Source organism: Cyprinus carpio, chromosome B6 (genome assembly GCF_018340385.1).
Source record: "Cyprinus carpio isolate SPL01 chromosome B6, ASM1834038v1, whole genome shotgun sequence".
Classification (NCBI taxonomy): Eukaryota; Metazoa; Chordata; class Actinopteri; order Cypriniformes; family Cyprinidae; genus Cyprinus; species Cyprinus carpio.
The window spans coordinates 19,095,620-19,120,907 of NC_056602.1; the positions used below are offsets into that span (position 1 = coordinate 19,095,620).

At 35.8% G+C, this 25,288-nt stretch overlaps 1 protein-coding gene across 1 annotated transcript in view; it reads right to left on the reverse strand.

The window, feature by feature from the left end:
- The window catches only part of LOC109111056 (carboxyl-terminal PDZ ligand of neuronal nitric oxide synthase protein-like), a 68,635-nt gene that overhangs the window by 14,505 nt on the left and 28,842 nt on the right, over positions 1–25,288 (reverse strand). Inside the window, exons 4-8 of the mRNA XM_042726079.1 lie at positions 24,928–25,069; positions 21,898–22,055; positions 8,441–8,602; positions 3,118–3,283; positions 66–215 (exon numbers count right to left, since the gene is read on the reverse strand). Of these exons, the coding sequence (XP_042582013.1) occupies positions 66–215; positions 3,118–3,283; positions 8,441–8,602; positions 21,898–22,055; positions 24,928–25,069 (778 nt within the window). The remainder of the gene's footprint in view (positions 1–65; positions 216–3,117; positions 3,284–8,440; positions 8,603–21,897; positions 22,056–24,927; positions 25,070–25,288) is intronic.

The window sequence follows — 25,288 nt, forward strand, 5'->3', positions numbered from 1 at the left end:
CTCCTGTTGGGGTGGTCCCGGAAGAAAGCGGAAACACTCAAACTTGATCAAGCACTGGTCCCTACCTATTGGACTGCCCAGCGGCAGGGATAGCTGTGTCCCATCATTGAGTGGAGGAAGGATGGCGTCTTCTGGTCTGGGGGTGGTGGGGTCGCATAGGACTGGGGGCACGTTGGCACGGAAGGTGATTTCCAGGAGACTGTCTTGGGATCCCACTGTTAAGAGAAAGGAAGAGATTGAAAATTAATTGTGAATAATCTCATGACTTTTTCTACTTAATTATACTAATCTAACAAAACTGTCTTTACAAAAATATTTTCATATCAAAACTTATTTGGTTTTAATGCATCTATTTTCTCTTTTCATCTATGGATAAAAAATATATATATATTTTAATGAATGCAGAGAGATAAATAAATAACTTACTCACACCAATAAAGCATTCATTTAATAAAAAAAAAAACCTAAAAAAAAATATAAAAAAAATAACCAAAAATAAATAAATACTTAGAATTATTCAATTATAACTTATTAAATTAATTATAAATATAATTGTAATTTTGTGAAATATTATTGCAATTTGAAATAAGTTTTCTACTATAATACACTTTAAAATATAATTTATTCCTGTGAAGCAAAGCTCAATTTTCAGCATCTTTACTCCAGTCTTCAGTGTCACATGATCCTCCAGAAATCATTTGAATATGTTGATTCATAATCAGTGTTGGAAACAGTTGTGCTGCTTAATATTTCTTGGGACCTGTGATACTTTTTTCAGGATTATTTGATAAATAAAAAGTAAAAAAAAAATTAAAAAAAGTGTTTATTAAAAATATAAATTTTATTACAATATGCACTACTATTTAAACATTTAGGGTCAGTAGCAGCGTCACAGAAATAAATGATATTTTTAAGTATATTCAAATCGGAAACCAATATTAGAAACTGAAATAATATTTTTATTTTCTGTATTTTTGATCATATAAATATACCATTGATGAGCTTAAAATATTTAAAAAGGGCATTACATATAATACTACATATTTTCAAAATCAACTAGGTGTTGGGCTGCCTAAAGAATCGCTGTAAAAATAAGAAGCCAAATGCAAACACCTAAAAATCAAACACCAAAACAGCGCAACAGAATTGGACCAAACAGGGTCGACAGCAAGTTGCTGGCTGACCACTAGATAACTATTGAAAGAATCAACCATAATGATGCATTCTCAGTGTTAAAACTTTTTAATTCATTTCTAAACTACTGTTTCAAAGTACCTTAGAACTGTACTGTTTCAAAGTAAACCTGGGGTTCAGTCTTTCCACTCTCTTTTCTCTGTGGATGTCATCTGCCTTCCTTCATATTATATAACACTTCATAATGTCAGTTCTGCTCCACTTTTTTTCCCTTTTTTTCTGCTCCAGTGGGTTTATAACAGTGCTCCTACCTCTGCAACATATCCTCACTTGCCCTCTCTGAACAGATCTGATGTGTTTCAGCAGCTTTCTTTCACTCTTGCCTTTTCACTCAGACCCTCCCATCTGTTCCACCTCTCCCCATCACATACAATTTCTCTTTGCCTTTTAACTTCTCTCCCATCATGGCACTCCACAGGGGTTAATTTCATGCTTATTTAAAAGCAGACTTTTCATTTAGACCCGCAGCACCTGGAGATGTGCTGTCTTTCACATTAGCCTGCATGATAAAGAGTTCTCATCCTTGACTGTCCCAACGATCACATTTAAGTCAACTTGTAAAAAATGTTTTAATGGATGCAGAAGTTCAACATAAAATGATTTACTGAAACACAGACCTCCTGTGCTTGTGCTTATTCTTCCATTATGAAGGGTGTTAAATAGGGCACAATTAGGGTGTATTTACACTAGGTGATCTGAATCGTGCCCGAGCACATTTGACCCCCAAAGCCCGGTTCGTTTGACTAATGTGATGGCTTCGTACTGTGCCCAGATATGGTTCATTTAGCTGTTCCTGGCCTGGTTGGAAGAAGTGGGCCAGAGCAAGGTTCGGTTGGGCTTGGGCGCGGCACGCACGTAGTGTGAGTGCTAACTGGACCCGAACGTGGAATTTCTTATAAATGCAGCATGACTGCATGAACATTTATGAGCGGCAAAAGCGATAGATCTGTAAAGCAATATATTGTGAGAGGGTCAAGTGTCACCACATTCCAAATGCCTCAAATTAATAAACCACAACGTTAACAAAACAATCCACTGTGCTGAGCGAGAGCAGTTCTCTGCTGCCTTCACGAGTTATCGGAAACGTCCTATTTCACGCTCGCTGCATTAAAGTGAATTGTTGTTGGAAAGAATCAAATGTAATAATCCACTGGTTGATAACCATAAAATTCATCGCGCTAGATAGTCAGCTTGCTGAAGATTCTGGAATTTCGGTCAAATATGTGTTTATTCCACTGTTTACAATACATAGAATATGCTTCAAATACCTATATATAAATAGAGACTACTTTAACAACAATACAATGTGATGTAATATTGTTGAAAATAATTACAATAATAAAGAATAGCATTGACAGCAGCAATCTTTGTCCCTCCAACATGTAGGGCTGTGCAATTAATCGCATTCGATTTCCAACGCGATATCGCCTAGCTTGTCAGTGAACTACAGCTCGGTGTAGTGAAAGCTGCTCAATCTGAAAGCAAGTGATGGTGATCTACTACTAATCATGGGACCGGCTTTACTGACGAGATGCACATGACAATCGAATACGATTAATTGTACAAATTTTTAAATTTTAAATTAAATTTTTGGCCCGCCTAACACGGACACTCGAATATCAAAATAATCATAAACACGGATAAAATAATCAGAATCATAAATATGACTTGAGAGGCTGTTCATGTCCAATCTGATTAGGAAACTCATATTTGCGATAATTCCGATAGCACGTGAAGGCAGTATAAAGCGTGCTCCGGTCCGGAACGTAAAGTGCAATGTGAGTGCAGGCCAGCAGGGGAGTGAGGAGCTTGGTTCAAGGCAACCGTTCCTAGTGTGAGTACACCCTTAAAATCTGCTACAAAAACAATGGCGGTTTTTAAAGTTACTCCCTAGCACTGCTGAACACAGGAAATCATACTCACTAGAGCCATTCCCAGCCAGCTTGAGCTCCAGCTCCTGAACCTGTTTGACCAGGAGAGAAATATGCTGCAGTAGGTCCTTATTCTGCAGCAGCAGCTGGTGAACTCGAGCCTGGGCCTCAATCCTCGCCGCAGCTTCTGCAGAGAGCTGATCCTTCAGCAGATGAACCTGAGGAACAAACCAAAGTATGCATGCTTAACTACAGCAGAATGTTCTACCAACCAACACAGAGACCTCCAGCAGTTAATATGCTGTATTATCCTAGAGTCGCCTCTACTAAGAACAAAAACTCCAACCGGCTCAATGTACTTTTCAGCTCCAACTCAAAAGCATTATGCAAATTTAAAGTGATGCTTAAAAAAACAAAAAAAAAAGTTTTAGGTTTTCATTTGATTAAACTTTAAGGCCATTATTTCATAATTAATACCAGAATTTGCCTTTGTTCAGCTTCGGAAGAATATGTCTGAACACACTGGGATCCTGTCTGGGCTTCAAGAGTTCAAGGAAATGAAAATCTTTTTATTGTTATTCTGAGAATTTCAAAGTCCTACTTAAATTTATTTATATATTTAAGGTTAAACATCTTTAAAAGATTTTTATCTACAATCACCCCTTTATACAATTTGGTATGCAGTTCTATTTAATTTATTTTGAATGCATTTATATTGAATATGAAAAAATGATGGCAAACTTTATAAAGTGGTCATCTCATTTACTGTGGAGGCAGCGGCATTCATGCAAAATTAAAGAGCGCTTTCATCTGAAAAGCTTCTTTAACACCACATCATAAAATAACTTTTTTTAAAAAGATATTTTATGTTCCTGATATCAGCTGTATTTTAAGAGTAATGATGAAATAATACGAAGAGCAACAGTGGAAAGACAAATGCCTGTTTTATCTGGAAAAAAATACAATATAATAATAAAAATTATTATTCAATATTTTTATATTTAGTTATATAAATTATAATCAAATCAGAGCAACATTTTTCTGCCACAAATACAATGCAATTTTTTCAATAATTTATACATAAATATATTAAAAATAATAAACAAATAAGCCATTAAATATTACCACTAAAAACAACACAGAATACAAAATACAATACAATAAACACAGCTTTAGTCAAGTAATAATGAACTTAATCCTAGATAAAGGAATTATCTGGAATAGTCTAACCTCCATTTCCATAAGCGCCAGAAAAAAGTCCTCCACACATTTTGTTATGAATTACTGCTTGGTTTGTCCGGCTAAAGACAAATGGCCAACTATAAAGATTTCCAAAGCAATTATGATGCACTTGAGTGTCCTTCATAACTACTACGATTCTACCTAGTGATAGACGGGTGAAACCATTTCCGCCAGTGGCTTATCCTGAGCACCGTCTAAGTGTCTGTTTGTTCCTAAAGCCACCGCGGCCGCCCTCCAAGGGGTCCGGGGTGATTTATGATCCAGCTTAAATATCGTGCCTGCTCATGCTTCCTGCCCTTAAGAACAATACATTCTCCAGACAAAGCCAATGAGCCATCAAGATCAGGCCAGCAGGGAGTAGTTCAAAAGTTTGAGCAAAAAAAAAATTACCATACTGTAAATGTAGACTGAAAGCTTAGTTCAGGTTGAGCCGCTTGCCATCAGTTCTCAAGTGTAGTGCTTGTCTGTATGTGTGTGTGTATGTTTTCTGACAAAGAGTGATTGTCTTTGGGAAAAGAGCTGCCTACCATGACAAAAGATGTTGTTTTCAAAAGGATATAGGATGTAAATGTATACAAGCCTCATATTTCATGCTGTCATGGTTTTATATCTCAATCTGAGAGGGGTACATTCATCAGCAAGGCAAGTCAGGATAAATGTTGGAGTCCATCATTTTCCTCGATGACATACAGAAGCATTTTTTCCCCCCTTGTCTTTAAAAAAAAGTAAACAACAAAAACAGCTGTGAAGAACTGTTTAACATCAACACATTGCCACTCCAATCAGTTATTCTTCCTTTCATTTTCACATCTACTAATTAAGCAATTAAAAATTCACTGTCCAATTATGGCTACAAAATGAAAAGAGAAAAGTAATATCATTGACTGTATGGCGGAAAAGATTAACAATATTTTCTGGCAGTAATATTAGCATATAGCATGAGAAATATTAGTTATATTGCTGTTGTTAAGAAAACAAAACAAAAAACAGGAGTTTACAAAGTAAACAGCATAGAGTCTGTTTCAACATCAAGGACATGAATTTCAACAACTTAACCAGGTTTATAGTCTCTAAGGTGAAGTCCAAGTAGGCATGTGTGACTATCAACTCTTCTTATCCTGATTACTCCTCGTGTTCTTATCATGTCATGGTATTATCATGAAATAGTATTGGATTTATTGCAACACAGGTTGAAATTAACTTAATTTTTCTTTATTGTCAAGTTGTAGTTACATTTTAAATCCCAAATTGGCCTTTAAAAACAAAATGTGCCGTAAAGGGATAGGAAAACTGACACGTTCAGGTCCATAAAGGTAGTAAGGACATTGTTAAAATTGTCCTTGTGATATCAGTGGTTCAACCGTAATGTTATGAAGAATACTTTTTGTGCTAAAAGAAAACAACGGTAGGCTTGAATGTGTCATTGTGTTGCTGTCTATGCCGGGTCAGAAAGCTCTCGGATTTCATCAAAAATATTTTAATTTGTGTTCCAAAGATGAATGAATGAAGGTCTTACGACACAAGGGTGAGTAATTAATGACAGAATTTTCATTTTTGGGAGAACTATCCTTTTAAAAACCAAACCAAAACACAAAACAGTACAGTACAGAACAGAAAAAAAAAAAAAAAAAAAAAAAATCAGAGCCCTCACAATCCTTCTGACTTTTTGATTAAAGTTCATGGGTAAGGAATGATCAATGCTCAGTCTGCATGCACTAGTCTTATGTAAAAACACCCCTAAACCTCACATTTACACTGTTTTCTAAACCCTTTTCAATGCTTTCTCAAGAGAACCGATTTAATGGCACTAGGATGTCACCAAATGATTCACTTTCACCGACATAACCTCGAGAGCTCTAAAAAAGGTAATTTGTGTGATTCATGTTCTAACAATCTTTTTAATCACACATATATAAAGTGGAGACTTTCATGACCATAGTCATTTCAAAGCACAAATGTAATCTTTTTTTTCTTTTCTTTTTTTCCACTGCACTGTAGTCATTACAAGGTTTTTATAGGGCTGTTTATTCCATTGTTGCTGCCCTCAAATGGTACAAAGAAATTACATCAAATATTTCAAGGCTGATTTTCCTTTAAACACCACATCGAAAGCTGCAAGATATATAAGAAAAAATACGTGGAAAACAAGCTGTGCTGAAATTCGAAGCATTTAGAAAGGTTATTTTCTATAAACCCTCTGTATACATATCTTTTTTTTTTTAACTAAACAGCAACCATAACAAGGCTTTCATTTAAGAGAAACCACATTTGACTCGTGCAGTACTAGAACTCAGATTCATAAGATGCTTTGCCTGAACTGCTCTCAAAAAAGAACTTAACTCCCTGTAAAACTGATTTCAGGGAGATTTGACGTGGACATTGTTTTCAGGACATGGCAGAAGCCAAATGTGTTTGACTCATTTTATCTGCACTGAACTGTCTAAAGGAGAATCTTCCAACAGAATATGGTTTAAAAGAAACACAAAACATACAAAAACCTTCCTCCACAAATAACCCACTCCATCACTAATCCAGACTTCAGAAAAGCAAATATCATTTCATCTGCCGATCATTTTCCCTAAGGATGAGAGCCACTGCAAAACAAATAGAGAAATAAATTAATAAGCGACGAATGACTTGCGTGTGCCGCTTTGATAGCATGCTTCAAAGCGTCTCCTCTTCTTCAGTGACTGTAGACATCACAGCAGCCAGAGCAAAACCACAGCTCGTTTCTCTTTAAGCGTGTTGTGTCGCAAATCTGGGAACGTTTTCAACTGGCTGGCTTTGCTTTGCTTATCAGAGTTATGACAGGATGGACATCCCTGACTATCCTCAACACACCTCAAAGCGACATGCAGACACAAAGATGTGGGTCAAAGGAGCGTGGAACTAAATTCCGCCCCCTGTAACACCATTCTCAGACCTGTGAAGAGTGTCAAGTGTCTTTCACACACACACAAAACAAATCAAAACAAAAAGCACTTTCTTAAGAGAGAGAGTACCCTCTGGCTGAACATAATGCCTATAAAAAAACAACAGCTTTCTCCTCTTGCCAAACACTTGGTATAGAACTGTGGCTAAACAAGCAAACCGCATGCTCTCAAAGGCTGAATAAATAAACCAGTCTAGTGCCGGAAAGAACGAAAATGCTTCAGGCACACAAGACTACAGCTGTTTTGTGCACTCCAAGCCATTCACAACCAGTTCTAATGATGGGGTTCACATTGAGACCACCGTAGCCGATCGAGCATGAGAAAAGACTTTAAATCGGAGGAAACAGTTTTTGTAAAAGTGCTACTACAAGAAATAGATTTTCTTTTACAGAATAACAATGTTTGGTGAACACCTACATCTCAATCCACAATTAAGACTGTTAAGACAATTAAAAAAAAAGGATTTCAGATTTCAGTAATATACTGAACAAAGAGTTTGACACAACAGGTCAATTACTTAAAAAGGAACTAGTTGAGACCTGACAAAATGGCAAGATTGTCAATGCAGAAACATTTTACCCAATTTTCCTGCTCAAATTTCTGGAGGAACACTTATTGTTTGTATCGTGTTTATTTTTTTGAGGGAATAAATAAATAAATAAATAAATCACTTAAACTCACTTGACCCATAAAAAACAATTTGCATAATGCACAAAGCACATTAATAAAACCATCCTCAAAAGAATAATACATGTAATTATAGAGGCAAATTAGATGAGCTAGCTGCTCTTTTTTAATTATACACCCCCCCCACTTTCTGAAGGATCATGTGACACTGAAGAGACAGCTAAAAAAACTCAGCTTTGCCATCACAGGAATAAATTACATTTTACAATATATTAAAATAGAAAAGCTGCTTTAATTTGTAAGAATATTTCACAATATTACCATTTTTGATCAATTAAATGCAGACTGTCAGCATAACAGACTTCTTTCAAAAACATCTTTTTTCAAAAAAAATTTTCTATAAAAAAAATAAATCTTACTGACCTCAAACTTTTGATGTGAATATTTATACCAAGTTAAAAATGCACACAACAACCAGAACAACAACAACCAGAAAATACCTTAAATCCCACAGCTTCTGCAGGTATATTAAATGGCCATTTAAAGTGCAATATTGCATTTACACCATCTCACCTGGGCCACGGCCACCTGAGTCTGCTGCTGCTGTTGGGTGAGCTGCTGCTGGAGCAGCTGGAGCTGGTGGTGCACAGACAGGGGAGTGCTGGCTGGCAGCTGACTGCCTGAAGGAAGCAGCAACTTAGGGGAAGCCAGCAGGATGTTGGGCTCTTCAGAGGGCTGGAGAAAAAGAGAGAGAACAGTTGTTTTGTCAAGATCGGTAATTAATCTACATGTTCACGATTAAGAGTATAAAAAAAAAAGTATTCTGAAGCCATACGATAGCTTTGTGTGAGGATAATGAATGACATGGAAAAGCAGAATAAGTTGAAAAGGCATTAAAACAGACAATGCAGAATTGGCAAGAGCCTTTAATAATCAGCAAAATAACAATACAAACTAGTTTAGCAGTCATTAGTGCACAACAAACTCTCTTTCATCCCCTGTGCTTTATGCCAATGTCTTCAGCTTAAAAACAACTGCATGCTTGCCATTAGGATACAACGCACTGCTCTGACCAGCTCTGTGGTCAAAGATGTCTCTTTGCCGGCCCCTACTGAGGCTCAGATATTAATTACAGTAGCACTTGCAGCTTGTGTAGCTGTGCAAACAAACAGAGCTCAGAGGGGTGGGAGGCAGTCAACTGTGACAAATTGTTAGTTTTACCCTACACAGCCAACTTATTTATACCCCAGTTGGGATGAAAATATGGTAATGCCAGTTGTCAGATATTGACCTCCCACGTACAGAATGAGGGACTGAGTATGAAAGCCGTAGCAGCAGCGGCCAGAGATAAGACTGATTTTGGCTGAGATTGATGTGCTGCAAAGAGCCCTTTGAAATATTCAGGCATTGCCTGGTGCTGAATCACTAAACGGATGGCTAGACACACCAAACCAGACCTCAGTCTTTTGAAAAAAATCGAACATGAGCGTCTACTAGACATAAAACTGATATGGACCCCCTAAAGCATGCATTTCAAGTGTCATTATTTTTTCTTTCTTTCTTTTCCCCCAAAGTTAAAATGTTCTCTTATCCCAATTTAATGTGACAAGAATGGTGTTCAGAAACCGATTCGGTTGTGCTTCAAAGCACTGCTTTTAGAGTGGTCTAAAAACAGATGATTGAAAGTTTTGGGCAGAACTACCTGTACAAACAATGGAAAACAGAGCAGGTCAGAAAGGGAAGATGGGATGAAAAAGCATTTTATATTATATTTACTAACCATGAGTATGCATGTGTTTGTGTGTAAAATCATCACAATTTAAATAGTAATAATCTTGATTCATCAAAAATTAACCATAAAATTCATTACATATACTGTATAAGATAAAATTTTGTAGTTTTAAAGCAATTTTGTAAGCCAAGTTTAAAAAATATGCACTTCTGATTACATTTTATTATATTATTATTATTTTTTTTTTAAATTTCAACATAAAATGTAAGTTGCAAATTTATTTAGCAAGGACACATTAATGAAGGACAAAAGAACACTTTTACAATGTTACACAAAAATAAACTCTATTCTTCTGAATGTTACATCATTAAAGAAAACTGACAAAACGCATCATGGTTTCCACAAAAAATATTAGGCATCATATTTTCAACATAAATAATAATAATAATAAATATAAATGTTTCTTGAGCACCAAATCAGCATATTAGAATGATTTCTGAAGGATCATGAGCTACTGAAGAGTTAAGTAATGACTTCTGAAAATTCAGCTTTGCCATCACCGGAAAAAAAGGAACTTTTCAATATATAATAGTTAAATTGAAGTAATATCATATTTTTGATATTTTTACTGTATTTGATCAAACACACACAGCCTTGGTGAGCATAAGAGACTGGCAAACGACATGTAGTCTAATCTAAATGTTTATTGTGTTAACTGGTTTTGAGAATGGTGAATGAGGCCTATTATTTGCAGACTGGATGACCCTAGTGGCAGAAAAATCACATTTTCCTTTAAACAATACGTGATCAAATGGCAAAAATGACTTTTTATATTCCCAGAAAACCATCAATCCAGTGAAGGAGGCTTTTACTTAAGATTGATGTCAAATAAGACTGCAGGCAGTATATTGGGAAAGATGTTCACCTCAGCTTCTCACATATTGGCTGAGTGGTGGTTCAGGTCGACTGATGAGGATTTCCTTCTGTGTGTGTCTACTGACAGCTGTTTATTTGAGCAGTGCTGCAGAATGGCATGTTGTAAACAACACCTGCTCTCACAGGCGCCTCACAGTGAATCTACCTCAGCCGGAGAGACCGGTGACATCCACTGAATTCATAGCTTGAAAAATCTGCATAGTGCGTCTGGGGAAAATATTCTGTGAATTATATTACTGCCCTTCTTATGATAATGATATAAACTGAAGATAAGCATGACTCTGCTAAATAAAATATTTGCTACTTTTGTGCTGTGCAAGTTTGAAGTCATCTTATCCCGAAGCATAAATCATGAACAAAATCATTTGTTATGAACAGAGTGTCTGGACTGAGCACACTGCAACTGTCTGAAAACAAGCACAGGAAGAAGTTTGGATGAGCTTAATGAATATTTTCTTAATGAATTAGCACACTCTTAATCAATTATTCATTGATGAATATATTTTACAGACTTCAAATTGTACAGCACAGCTCAACAAATGCTGCGGAAACAGATCCTTGATGTGTGAGACAGACTAAAAGGGCTTTTCATGCTTTCTGAGACATGAGATAAAACCGGCTTTAGAAACGAAAAAAGAAAAGTTCCTTGTTCTTCCAGAATGAGTTTTTCTTGCTGTAACTCAACAAACGCTATGCTAAATAGTTATAACCCCTGCAAATTTAGCATTCAACTACAATTATACCACAGAATGATTTAAAACTGATTTCCAGCCCCATTGATTGAATTGTCACAATTGACAGATAAAAAAGAAGGTCTCATGGTTTTGATAGCTTATGGTGTCAAAAACAAACATATTCGAATTAAATCCACATTTATCGCATGCAATAACCATTTTACTGGCATTTTACTTAAAATGAGGCAAATTAGCAAATTTTTTTTAACCATCCAATTTCTTAATTGCATAAGCAAAAGTATATACAGTATTAAGTTTGCTATTCAAGACCTAACCAAAAGCAAAGATATAATATTTACAACTGGTCTTTATTGCATTTATTTCCATACTGAATTGAGATCTGTTGTCTACATATGTTTAATAATCTAAAGCTGTTTACACTGCAAAGTTGGCACAGAAACCGTGTTGGGTGTTGGATTATCATGCACAGCCGACAGAAAACAAGACACGAGCCATTATGATAGCGACAAAGTTTATGACTGCTCTAATTTGATATTTCATTTATGCAGAGCTTAAGCTTTTGCTGCTTAGCAAGCACCAAATATAGTTTATCTATGATAGTTATTGGAATATTTCCATCCCTCCACAGGGAATAATTACACTATCATCTGTTCTGAAATCTGTATGCTTTTCTTTTTTTTGCTGTGTAACAGGAAATACAGTCTTTGGTAAATGGCTGAAGAAAACACATCTGTTAAAAGGTATCAAGGGAAATAGCATTCATTTGAGTGCTTTCAATTAACCGCTGCAGAAAAACCTAATTAGTTCATCTGTGATAATGTGATGTATGTGTAATCAACAGCAGCTACTAAAGCCTGTAGAGCTGCTTTAGTCATCATCTACAGGATCCATGAACACCTGAGGTTTTGGACTGGGTCAAATATAAACCTACAGTGGGCAGAAAAAGGTCAGTAAGGAAGAACATGGAAACGTCTGTCATGCTTCACAAACTCAACTCTCTAAAGGCTTTTTCACACGGGATGCTTTGTGAAGCGGTAAAATCTCCACACATGTTCGTTTGTTTCTGTAGTTGGCAGTTCTGATGTGGTGGTTAGGGGTTGATGTTGCCCAGAAGATTTCTTATGTAGACTTTCAATGCAATACAATGACAACAATCTAATGTCAACCAATAATATCAAAATGGCGTTAAATTTTCTGAAGAGGAAAAAATGGAAAGAAATTGAGAGACTAAGAAGCAGTGTCTATACAGTATGTGAACAAACAATACAGCAATCTTTGGCATACACTGCTATTATAGTACAAATAACCTCATTATATTTCATTGAATTACAAGTTGAATATAAGGCCACTGGTGGTGGATGGTTATTAAATAAGCTTATAATTATACAGGTGCTACAGCTTACATACAGATCTCCATATTTTCAGAAATGTCACAGCAGATGCCTTGAATTTTCTACAACAGCTGTCTTCAGTTCAGAATTTTTTCATACTTCAAGGTAGAGAATAACAATATCAGAAAAGGTTTTGCTCTTATTTTCTTTGCTCTATTCCAATGTTAATCCATTGTTATGGTAGCTGCCGAATGTTTTTCAACTGAAAGTTCATACAGAGGTAGGTATATAACACTAACTGTAAGAAACTTGTTTAGATTTTATGAGATTTATGTCACACAGATTTGTGTTGCATTGCCAGACTTTTGACAACCAGTAGAAAAGCCTTTTCCACTTTACAGCTTCCTCTGCACAAGCAAACTTCCAGCCTAGACTTTTCTGTCCATCCACATATAAAAGTACAAACTTTTCCCCACTACTGCTCAAGTTTGGGGTTTCTGTTTTGTTTGTGAAAAATCTCTCATGCTCACCTAGGCTGAATGTATTTGATCAAAAATACATTAAACACAGTTACAATTTAAAACAACTGTTTTTTATTTTTAAGCTGAATATTCAGCAGCCATTACTTCTTTAGTGTTACATGATCCTTCAGAAATCGGTCCACAGTATTTCTTATTATCAATGTTGAAAACAGTTGTGTTGCTTAATATTTTTGTAGAATTTATATATTTTAAATACATTCTTGCTCTTACTATTTTCATGTACAAAACGCATCAGATAGTCAATGAACACTGTCAGCGGTAAATCTGAGGCTGAGATGATTAAGACACCTACTAGTCAAGTAACACATCACCAGAAAGTTTGCAGTCTCAAAGTGTGCATCGACTTTACAAAGCAGATAAGCTGACTGTCATCTTGAGCAGTAACTTCTTGAAAAAAAAAATGTTGATTCTTACATGTATCCTTCTAAACATCAAAAAACTTCTTATCTGGCACGTAAAGCTAAGATGAAAATGTGCTGAGGTCTGAGGTGTCTGATAGTCCAGGATGGATGTTCTGTACTTGAAAGCAATGCATTTGAAAGTGGATTACATCTAACAACAAACTAATCCACCTCTGCCTGAGAAAGTCTGCACATCTTGCTTAAAAAAGAAAATATGCTGAGTATTACACTGCAAGTCTTTCTTTCAAGCACACGATTACTATGCTGGTCTTTTTGATAATTGGTGAAATAATTCAGGAGACTAACAGCACTGCATACTGATTATACAAGAAACAAACGTAAAATGTAAAAAAAGATTTTTTTTTTTTTTTAAACATTGTTTGATATTCCAGTCAGACACAGAATGACACACATCGAAACACACTCAGCAGCACGTGAAATACAACAAGCTTTGGAGCAAAATGCTATAACTCATGTCTGTAGACTAGACGCATTGCCTCTCCTGAACCTGTGCAATATGTCCAGCTTTCTGAATACGTGAAGTGTCGGTTGTATTCTAGTCAGAGCACTGAGCCCTTGAGGGTAAACGAGGGTAAAAGAGCAATGTTCAGCTCACAGCTGGGCTGACTGAGATTTGCTAGTGGCCACACAAATGCCCTCATTGCTTTTCTGCTCAGGGCTTTCTGCAAGGCAGATTGCTGCCTCCTGTTTATTGACTATTTTTTTTTTCGGAGACGTCCTTGACAGTGTTAGAGACGTATAGAGGGAATTTGCTTTCTTGCTGCTGGGTTTCTCAGACAAGAAGCTTTTATGTGACAGCATTAAAAAGTAAATAAAATACGATTTTTAAAACGAAAAATAATTTACATTTATTTAGCAGGTTCTTTTATGCAAAGCAGCTTACAAATGATGAATACAAGGCAATAACTCAAGAAGTGCTCACAATAAATAATTAAAAAAAAATCATCTAGAATAATACAACCTGCCATTGTTCACCAAACACCCAACAACTCTCTTCTTCTTAAACCCAATAAAGCAGAAGGATAAAAATGGGAGGGTTACAAAATAACACATATACAATACGTAAAGAGGTTTGGACAGCTCTTGTTAAGTTAAACATTAAACACTTAACTACCCGAGTCAGTGCTACTCAATATGAAGAACAAAAAAATACTTCAACTAATTAACTAAGCTATAGCCTACTCTGAAGACAGAATAAAATGTGATAAAACACCCTTACTGTGATATTAAATTAAAGTAGACTACATTTCACTTGTCTCATTAATAAGAAAAATCAAAAGTGTAGCTCTTTACTCTAAAGAGATCTTGAGGATTTGTGGCCCTTGAGCTTTTCAAAGTTGAGTAGCCCTGAGGACAGGAACATGACACTGGGGACTAGAATACAATGCTGTTTTAACAGCAAAGACAGTGAGGATGTAAGTGAGCACTGTTACCTTCCTCACTAACATGACAGTCTTGAGACAATAATGTCTGTAAAGTCACACGAGAAAACCGTTTGCATTGTTATAGTTACAACACTAAAAGTTGCCTGAGGATACAGTCTCACCCTAGACAATAATACAGCTTCAAAAAGATCAGACAAAACTAGTGTGTCTATTAAAACACAGTCCACATGGATTTCCTCCATTGAGATGTCAGGATTTAAAGAGTTTAGAACAATGACCTGAAACATCAAACAATCTCAAATAACCACGTTTTACAGCAAGTTTATAAAGCATCCTTTTCCCACTGTGGCGGTTCATTCAGCACCTTGAAAAATACAGAATGGCATTAAATATCATGAGCTGGGATGGCTGTCAGACACAGTCTGAAGGAGAATCAAAAGAGGTCCAAGCTGTTATATAGCTAACTAACACTAAAGATGATTAAGTACCACCATAAAACTGTTGGCTTTTATTGTCTTCCACGCTTTCAAACTAATGTTAAATGTCACTGTAACACATTAGCATATGGATAGAAGTGAATGAACTAATCATGCACTGAATAATCGTGCATCCTTTCGAAACGCGATCTAAATTTATGACTGAATGAATTATAAAGACAAAAGGGCTTTGTTATAATGTCTGAAAGATCATTGAGAGTGAAATGTCAAAGCTTTATCAGCATTTAGACTACACATCTCAGCATAGTCGAAGTTGCTCAGTTGAAATTCATTTGTAGTTTGTTTTTTTAGGCATCCATTGTTACCTAGCAGAGACTATTCAATATCTGTTTGGTTCCCTACGGTTAAAGGAATACTCCACCCCAAAATGAAAATTTTGTCATTAATCAATTACTCACATGTCGTTCCAAATGCATAAAAGCTATGTTGGTCTTTGGAACACAATTCAAGATATTTTGGATGTTAACCGGGAGGCTTGTGACTGTCCCATAGACTGCCAAGTAAAATACACTGTCAAGGTCCAGGAAAGTATGAAAAGCATCGTCAGAATAGTCCATCTGCCATCAGTGATTCAACCGTAACATTATGAAGCGACGAGAATACTTTTTTGTACGCGAAAAACACAAAAAAACACAAAAATAACGACTCTGTTTCTCGCCACATCACTGTAGCGTCATTTTGAAGAATATGAGCTGAACGCAGACAGCTTACGCTCTTCTGTGTCAGCCGCGCCACAAGGATACGTTTTCTATTTCTAAAGTATCCCTTTAACAGTGTTGGCTCAGAAAGTACAAAGGCTGTTTTCTGCATGAATACTAAATCAACAGTAAGAAAAGTGTTTAGTTTCTTTCTAACTGTCCATCTCTTCTTTTCTATTTCATCCTTTGTTTGCTGGAGAAAAGCATTTTACAGCCTTTCTGTTTCATTCGTGACACTGTAATGCATTGGCATGCCAGAATACAAGCTTTTCAAAGATGACATTTAAAAATAATAAACACAAACTGCACAAATATATATTATTCTATAAGATTTGTGTTTAAACACTTAAGTGTAATAAGGGACTAACTTTTCTAGGTATAGAAGTTCATCTCCCAAGAGCTCATGCATGGCAAACATCAAAGTGATGAAACTAAACTGGCTGCAAAGGCTTTTGATGCAGAAATCTTTTCCTTTTTAGAGTCTGTTCTTTTATGTCCCCTCTCAGCTGCAACTAAATGAATGTGTTTAGAGGGAAAACAAAGGAAAATAATGCAAATTAAGGCAAATCTACAATCTACAGCACCACAGAAAAAGAAATTGTGTCTAAGAGCTGTGAGCTTGCTGTCTGAATTGAATATGATGGAAGAGGAAGACAGGTAGCTGTGAAATAATATAAACACTAGAAATAAATATATAAAATCTATATGTACTTGTTTAGCAGACAGTAAAGCAACTCTGAGTGATATACTGGCAAAATAAACATTTTGCCAATAGGCTACATTTGTTACATGGGAATCAAACCCATGACCTGAGCATTGTTGGCATCATGTTCTATTATTGTGTGCAACAAGGACGGTGGGATTCTGTTGCCCAACCAAAAAGTGAGCAAATAACTCTAAATAAAATGTACTTATTCAGTTACTGAACAAAAGTAAGTTATTAAAACAAAACAAAACAACAGAAAAAAAGACGAGTAAAAAAAAAAAAAAGAGTGTAAGATGAGCATTTGCGGTTAAAAAGTATATATTTTTTTGTTTTGTTCCGAAGTCTCCCTATTTTTTTAACAAAATCTTTTTTTATGAACATAGACACCCTTATACCTGATTTGATCTGGAATAGAAAAAACACCTCAGATGCGTAAAAATATACTGCCAAGACATTCAAATGTTTTTAATTTACATATTAAAACTAGTGTAGGAAATGGCAAATGTAAATTCTATAACTGAATTTTCATTTTTGCACTAAACGTTGACTATGTATGGGAAAATGTAAATTTAAATAAAAAAAAACTGCAAACAAAAAGCAAACATAAAAAAAAAACAATCAAAAAGAAAGAAACAAACAAAAACTGGAATGGTGAGGGGGGCAGAAAACCTCAAATCTCTAATCCCATCTAACACAGACATGAAAAAGCACACCAAACATCCCTCTGGCTGCTCTAAAGTAGGGCTGTGCATTATGGACAAAAAAAAACCTATCACGATTTCTTTGATCAATTTTGCGATTTCGATTTTAATCACTATTTTGACACACAGACATGCTTTACAGTCAAAAATGCATTCAGTATGAATCTGAAACATATTTCCAAAAGAAAACCAATTAGAGCTTTATCAAAAAGTTGTAACATGTCTCTAGAACAGACATAAGTCAAAATAATCACTAAGTAAAGGTGTTACAAAATGTCTAGAAAAAATCCGTGTCCAGGGATTTTTTCTTTTTTGCCATGCATTGGTCATAGAGCTCTGATTGGGTTGGATAGCGTACTGCGGGCGGTCGGGGCTGCGGAAAATCATACTATAAAGTGATTTAGAAATCGCGCACACAGAAATAGTGATTTTATGACTATTTCGATTAATCTCACAGCCCTACTCTAAAGTGTCTAACCACCAACTTGGTGCAAATAGCAATACATTGGGGTGGATTTTCTAAAATTGAGAACTAGGGCAAAAGTAAAGCTGCCTCTTACACGGATACATGGGCTGAACTCAGTTCATCATGAATTATCCAGAGAAACTGACATTGCTTTGAAACACATTTTTGGCTAGCATTTCAGGCCTGAAGGCTCTTGAGAGCCAGTCTCCATACCACCATTCCCAAAAATCCCATCTCCAAACACTTTTCACATAAACAGTCTGATCTGGATAGACACTACTTCTCCAAAATGAAGAAACAGGGTTATATTTACACACAGTCTTCGCACTTTCAGTCTGTGATGTCCAGCTCCTTGGGGTCTGGCTGGTTTTAGAGTTATTCTACCTGCAACCAGGAGATATATGGGCCCTGTAACTAAAGGGAACTAATTCATGGTAGAAACCTGGCTGTTTGCCTGGCAGAGATTGTCTGATATGATCAGAGCTACACAGTAGCCTCATTTCTCTATATTTCAGCCTCTGCTATGAAATTCCCACAGCAGTAGGCTGCCACAGAGTTTCCAGACTGTGGTACTGAGGTCTGACATTGGGTAAAGTTCAGAATAGTTGAGGAGGACTAATTGCTTTCATTAGTTATTCAGTGAACGTTTTGTGCAGAAATCCTCCAAAGCACACTGCGGTCTCTTATAAAATGGGATGCAACCACTTGTGCACACCAAAAGTCCCTGGCCCATTGATTATCAAAGCTCAGAGAGGAACGCCATTCAAACAGTCACAGAAACTCCAGACTTCTCGTTTGCCAATTTCCAAAAACAATATGGTGGGGTGAAACGGATATTTGCTGCTCTAATTAAATGCCTGCAGGATAGGAAACACAATAAACATGGTAATTTGTTCTACTGTGCATATTAAACAAGCAAGCATACACACATACGACAAAATTCCTGTTTGTAAATGTTATTTTAAACTGATGTAAAGCCAACCATCCCACATTAAATGGGTATAATATATAACATTTCAAGCTTTTTATATTAATTAGTTGAGGCAGCAAAAAGAAAAAGGGGGGGGGCATCAGATTAAAAAAAAAAATCTGGTTCTAAAATTAATCAATTAAATAAAATTATATAATAATATTAACAAAATAAAAATAAATCATTAAATAAAATTATAATTAAAATAATAAATAAAAACCTCTCTTTAAAACATTTTCAATTTAAATTAAATTGTGGTAGCACACCAGATCATTTAGAGTGTTATTTATTTCTCCGCCTTCCAATTTCGATTAGCAATTATAATAAAGTGACAAGGTCATGTTCAGAATGTGGATTAAAAATGCACTTAAAAACGATAAGGTCACATTCCTAAGTGAAAACACCAGCCAAAATCAAATCTGTATGTGTATGAATATCATTTTAGAAGGGACAAAAAGATTTGTATTCTGCTCACTAACTAATATCCATTGACTCAGACTTAGGGCGCATGACCACAATATAGACCAAGAGCCTTTCAGAAAGCCATTACAAACATTCCCTCATATTTGACTTAATAATCAATTCTACAAATAGATCTCCAACCATGAATCAGGTAAAGTTTCCCTTGAAAGCATGCACTGGGATTTTAAAACAATTCAACTACAGAGGAAGAAATGAATATAATCTAATAATTAGCTAGGTTTAAAAAAAAAAAAAACACTTCAATATAAGCTGATTTTCATATTGGTAGACTCAAAAGGCACATGGAGTTGACCGAGCACAAGCACAATTAACTGCAGGCTTACCGAACAGCTCTGACACTTGTACCAACCCTAAAAAACAGCACGAACTCCTACACAATCAGTCCATTTCCGCTCCGCAAGTCCTTGAGGATGACAAGAGTATCCCTGTTCTGCAGAGTACAAGAATCTAAAATGATCTGCTTATGTAGGAGTATGACAGCATGCTCTCAGAGGCTTTATTCAGGAAGACATTTGCTGAAATGCTAAATTTAAATCTCCTGCCAAAAGTGCCAAATGTACACATGTATGATTCAGTTATAAAAACGACATTTCTTTGAAAACCAGAACAACCTCTTCGATTACATTCATAACGTTGGTGTTTGGACTTGACAACCCTATTTACTGGTAATCTTATACTGTCCCATTCACACAACAGCAGGCAGAAAAGGAAAAAATACTGCCTGTATGATCAAGCAACCAAAGTCAGTGACTTGAATAATGTCTGTTACCATGGTAGTAGTAATCACACATATCACCTAAACTTGTGATTAAAGTTTGTCTGTGACACCAGAAAATTAAAGCTAGTCGGAAATAGTTATAAAAATCTGGCAAATAACTATTCTACATAAAATAATAAAATTCTACATTATTACTATTTTGCCTAAAAAAAAAAAAAATACTGAAAAATACAAATCAATCGATTTACATGCAATTGTTTTTGAGGCATCATAGCATTATAAAATGTAGGCTACAGAATGAAAAATTAGCCTACATTTTGAGATTTGCTAGAGATTGAACTGAACAGTGTTACTGAATTGTTAGTTTATTTAAAAAAACACTTAAGAGTGTTACATGATCCAGGTTAAAAGAAATTTAATAATTTAATTAAATATCTACTATCTACTGATATCAGTTGATCAACAAAAAAAGGTATCAATTAAAATAAATAAAATAATATATAACATAATAAAATAAAACACTTATATTGTTCATCGCTAAAATAAATCTATTAAACAAACAAGACAAGCACATTCTTCTGTAGTTTGAATTTAGCCATAGTCTCTTTATATGGAATCAAGACAGGTATGCATTTCTCAAATATAAAGCCCAAACCTAAGAAAACCTTAAGATTTCAGTATCTGGAATATTGTCTTAAAAAAAACAAAAAAAATCATTATGGTACTTATTTAAAATTTGAGTAGCAGCTGATGCTAAAGGAAACAATGAGGTATGAGTTTATCTAGGAGCCACACTTTTGTTAACCACACTGCCCCTTTATCCATTAGACTACCACCAAACCTCATTTGAGTTACACTGGATTGCAAAATTTCCATTTGGGTCAAAAACTTTTAAACCCAATGAAAGAAGGACACAGCACCTCCGAGGCTGGCATGGAAGCTTTCTCTGGCACAGAGTAAAAGTTTCTGACTGGCATATAAATCATGGAACAATCATCTGAGACAACCCAAACATTTCTGACATTGTAATTTCCTGAGGAAAGAAGTGTCTTATCAGTCTCAGACATGATTCCAGGCTCATCGCCCCAGACACTGATGCAACAAACCCACAAAATTATGCCAGAGCGGAAAGATAAACAGGCATCAGCGAGGTAGAACAAATAAGCTATATGGACAACAGAAAGCTTGCATTCAATGGAATGAATACTCATAATGCTATTTTAGGATGACTCGAAACCTCAGTCCAACTCTATTAGAATGCTTGTCATTAGGATGATCCAGATTGTGAAACTTATCCACAGAGATGAATCTGATGCAATGCAACCGATACTCCAGTCCCTTGTTTGTTACTTTCCTCTCCTCAGCACTAAACTGTCATTACCATAATGATTCTCTTGAAGAATGTCTCAGCTAGTCAGGGTCACAGTATCGTTACCTAATCCTTTGCAGCACAGCGGCTTTCACACTACAAGATTATGCTAATGGGCTTATAGCTACATCTGGACCCCAGGCTGAACACAGCCGCAAGCATAAAACAAACCTAATCTGCAAAACAATAAATACGTGCTGAATAACCTTCCCTCGATTACTCAAGTTAATTTGAAGATACAGTGCAAAGGATGTTTGTGTAAAAGCTGATACACAGCATTTTAGCAAACCACTTCCAGAGCTCGACATTATAGAAGATTGTGGTTAATTACTGATATGCATTGAATAATTAAGCGTGCAAGCGAGCTGCAGCTGGATACCTTTTTGTCCTTGGTGACATCTTCCTCTTTCTTGGCCGCATCCAGGTCAGTGACTCCACGATTGAACTCGTCCATTGTGCTGTCGGGGAGAGGAAGCTCCTCTGCATCAATGTCGGTCTCATCTGCAGGCGGCTTTTCGGCCCCTGTGAGCTCCCGCCCTTTGAAGAGAAACAATTAAAAAAAATAATAAGCATGAGCCTCTTTATAGGTTTATGCCATCATGCATTGTCCTGTTTAAAGGGACTAACTTTTTGTTAGTGTTGCTTTTATTCACACACAGGTATATACACAAATGGATTTATTCTGACCAAACACTGATGTTGACCCCGTTAACTGTGGATCCCCTGTGGGACAGTGGTGTTACTGATATGGGTCCCATGTATGTTTTGACCACACCTTCACTCGGTCTGTACAGCAGGTCTGTATTTCTGGAAATGGATATTTGACATGACATGGCAAGCAGTGACAGCCGTGTCCTGTGGTGTGACATGCTATACTACATGTAAAACTATTCTGAACAACATTCTTGTAATGTAATTATATATATCATCAGGGCTCCAGACTAACTAGTTTACTGGGAGCACTGTAGCCCCTGACAATTTTTTTTTAGGAGCACAAGCAGAAAATTTAGGGGCACAACTTAAACCAGCCTGCAATGCAATCATTCACATATTTTCCCCATTTTAACTGTATTACTGACAAATGCTTTGAAAATAAATAGACTTAACTCATGGAGATTACAATGTGCAGTATTCTTTAAATTTTAGAGGGATATGACAAATATATATATATATATATATATATATATATATATATATATATATATATATATATATATATATATATATATATATATATATATATATATATGATAAAATTCAAATCATTTTGCATGAATAAGTTACTAAAAATATTACATTCATCTTCTGTTTATTTTATGTTTATACACATTTGAAAGTAAAAAACTAAGCTGGGAGTTGGGAAGCTTACAAAATTTATTTTATTAACAACAGTAATGTGCAAAATCACATTTTTATGTAGAAAATGTATATAATGTACTCTTATTAAATGTACCATTATTCTTCTATAGTCTTATATGGAACTGACCAACAACTTCAGTTACTATGAGCACTTTGCACATTTATGAGCACAAAGCACTTTGTAATTTTCTTACATCATACACAAAAAAAGAGCAAAACTCTGACAAAATCTGATTTCTTGGTGTTTTGGATATTTTATAATAGTGATTTTATAAATGTTTTTTTTTTTATCATTTCTAAATAAAGGAAAAACTGTAAATGAATGACTAATTAGCCAATAGTGCTCCTGACAGGTTATAATGGTGATTTTTATTATTTTTTTTAACACAAGTGTTTGTTCACGACAGTGTATTTTGGTCATCCCATTAAAAATAACATTCAAATTGGATCATTTTGGAGCTTTAAAGTGCTGGAAACATTTGTGTGAAATGCTTGAAAGTAACTGAAAACTGCTTGAATTGTACAAACCCTGAAATGAATGATGAATGAAATTAATGAAATAACATTTGACTATTTTTGCCACAAAACCATGGCTATAGTCAGCGTTATTGGTTTTCTATGTCAGCGCCATTTGATCTGTTTATAACAGAGATTTCTATGCAGAATTTGAATGATTTTCATTAGATCTCACAGCAATCTTTATTCATTCTGTGGTGAATTCAAACGCTTCTCACTGGATCTCGCAGCGCTGTGCTGTAACAGTGTCCTGAACTCAACTTTTGCTTCCGAGTAAAAGTTTCCTGAACCTGGGAGAGAAGACCACAACGCTGGCTGTTCTGACTCACAGTCTGTAAGTATGTTTACATTTGTAAAGGATTTGCCACTGATTTTTCTCTTGCACATCTACAATAAAGTAAAAATCGATAGAAAACGTGTTTATTTATTTTTCTGTAACTTAGTTGCATCAAAAACTTCTCTTGCTGGCATAAACACACTCAATCAACTTTATATTAAGTGGACTACTATGTACTTACATTCAAATAAATCATTTGTTACAACGCGCTTATTGTGTACATACTGTACATGTTTTTACTTTGTACACTATGGCATGCAACTACATCTGTAATTAGTTTCTATAACTACATTTATAATTACAGTGTTGACCCATCCCTTACAACTTAACCCAGCCTTAAACCTACCCATACCACCAAACCTGTCCCAAACCTTACCTGTATCCCACCTCAACAGCAGGAAATGTGTTTTGCAATACAATAAGAACACAATAAGTACATTGCACTTTTTTTTGATGCAAGTACATAGTATTTAAACCTACCTAATATAAAGTGGAACCAACATTTTTTTTAAAACTTCATAAACATAGGCTATAAAGCACTATACTTATTTGTTGGCAGGTTTTGCAGTAATTTAAGCAGTTACGTGGTTGTTTGGCTCTGATGTGTCAGCTCTCAGACCGGTCTGCTGTTTCCCTATGGAAAGGGGTTATTAAGGTCTCCCTGTCCTATCACTGGGACAGCAGTGGAGCTGTTAAACATAGTGAGTCCCATCCATGTGACACTGCAGTGTGTTGGTGCTGGGGAATCCTGTGCAGATTAGATGCAGCGCGTGGGTGAATGAGAGCTCATTTGCATTTGAAAAGAAAACCTGTCCAGAGGGAGCTGTGGGAGGATGATCAGCCTGAACCCCTGGCCCATGCACCATGAGATCTGCCCCTCAGACACAAGCAATAATAGGTGCTGTTCCATGCTGCCTATCAAAGCTCCCAGCTCACAAAGGCTTCCTCAAACGCACTGCGCTGGATTGCACCAAAATACCTCGAACAACCACATGGATTTTCCCTTTGCTAAATCAAAGTGTGTCAGGGATCAGCAAGAACATCACTCATCTGTAATCACACCAAGTTCAAGGGGCACAAACAGACAATCAATTAAAGGGAGTCTAAAGAATAAAAACCTATTGTGAAAGATGACTACACTGACTTCAAATATGACAAAGAAATGGAAAGAAAAGAGGATACAGTTCATTAAAGTACCTGTTACTCCAGAATCTGTGCAAGTCTTCTCAGCATCACCATCTTCCTGGCCATCTGCATTTTGCTGGGTGTGTTGCAGGCTAAGTTTATGACAGACCTCAAAAGCCTGGCCCACTGTCCGCACTATCCGCATGGCTTGGCTCTACAGAGAAATGAAAGAGAGCTTAGGATTGTTAATGCACTGATATCAAAGTACCTGATGGAAACAAAAATTCTGGAAGTCAAAAACTGAAAATGCTAATATTTATTATACAGAATTAATAACAAAAAGATATTTATTAGAAAATAAAAGCAGACAAATGTGTACATTACACATTCTGGACATGTATTTCTTATGCACATTCTTTAAATCCAGCATAAA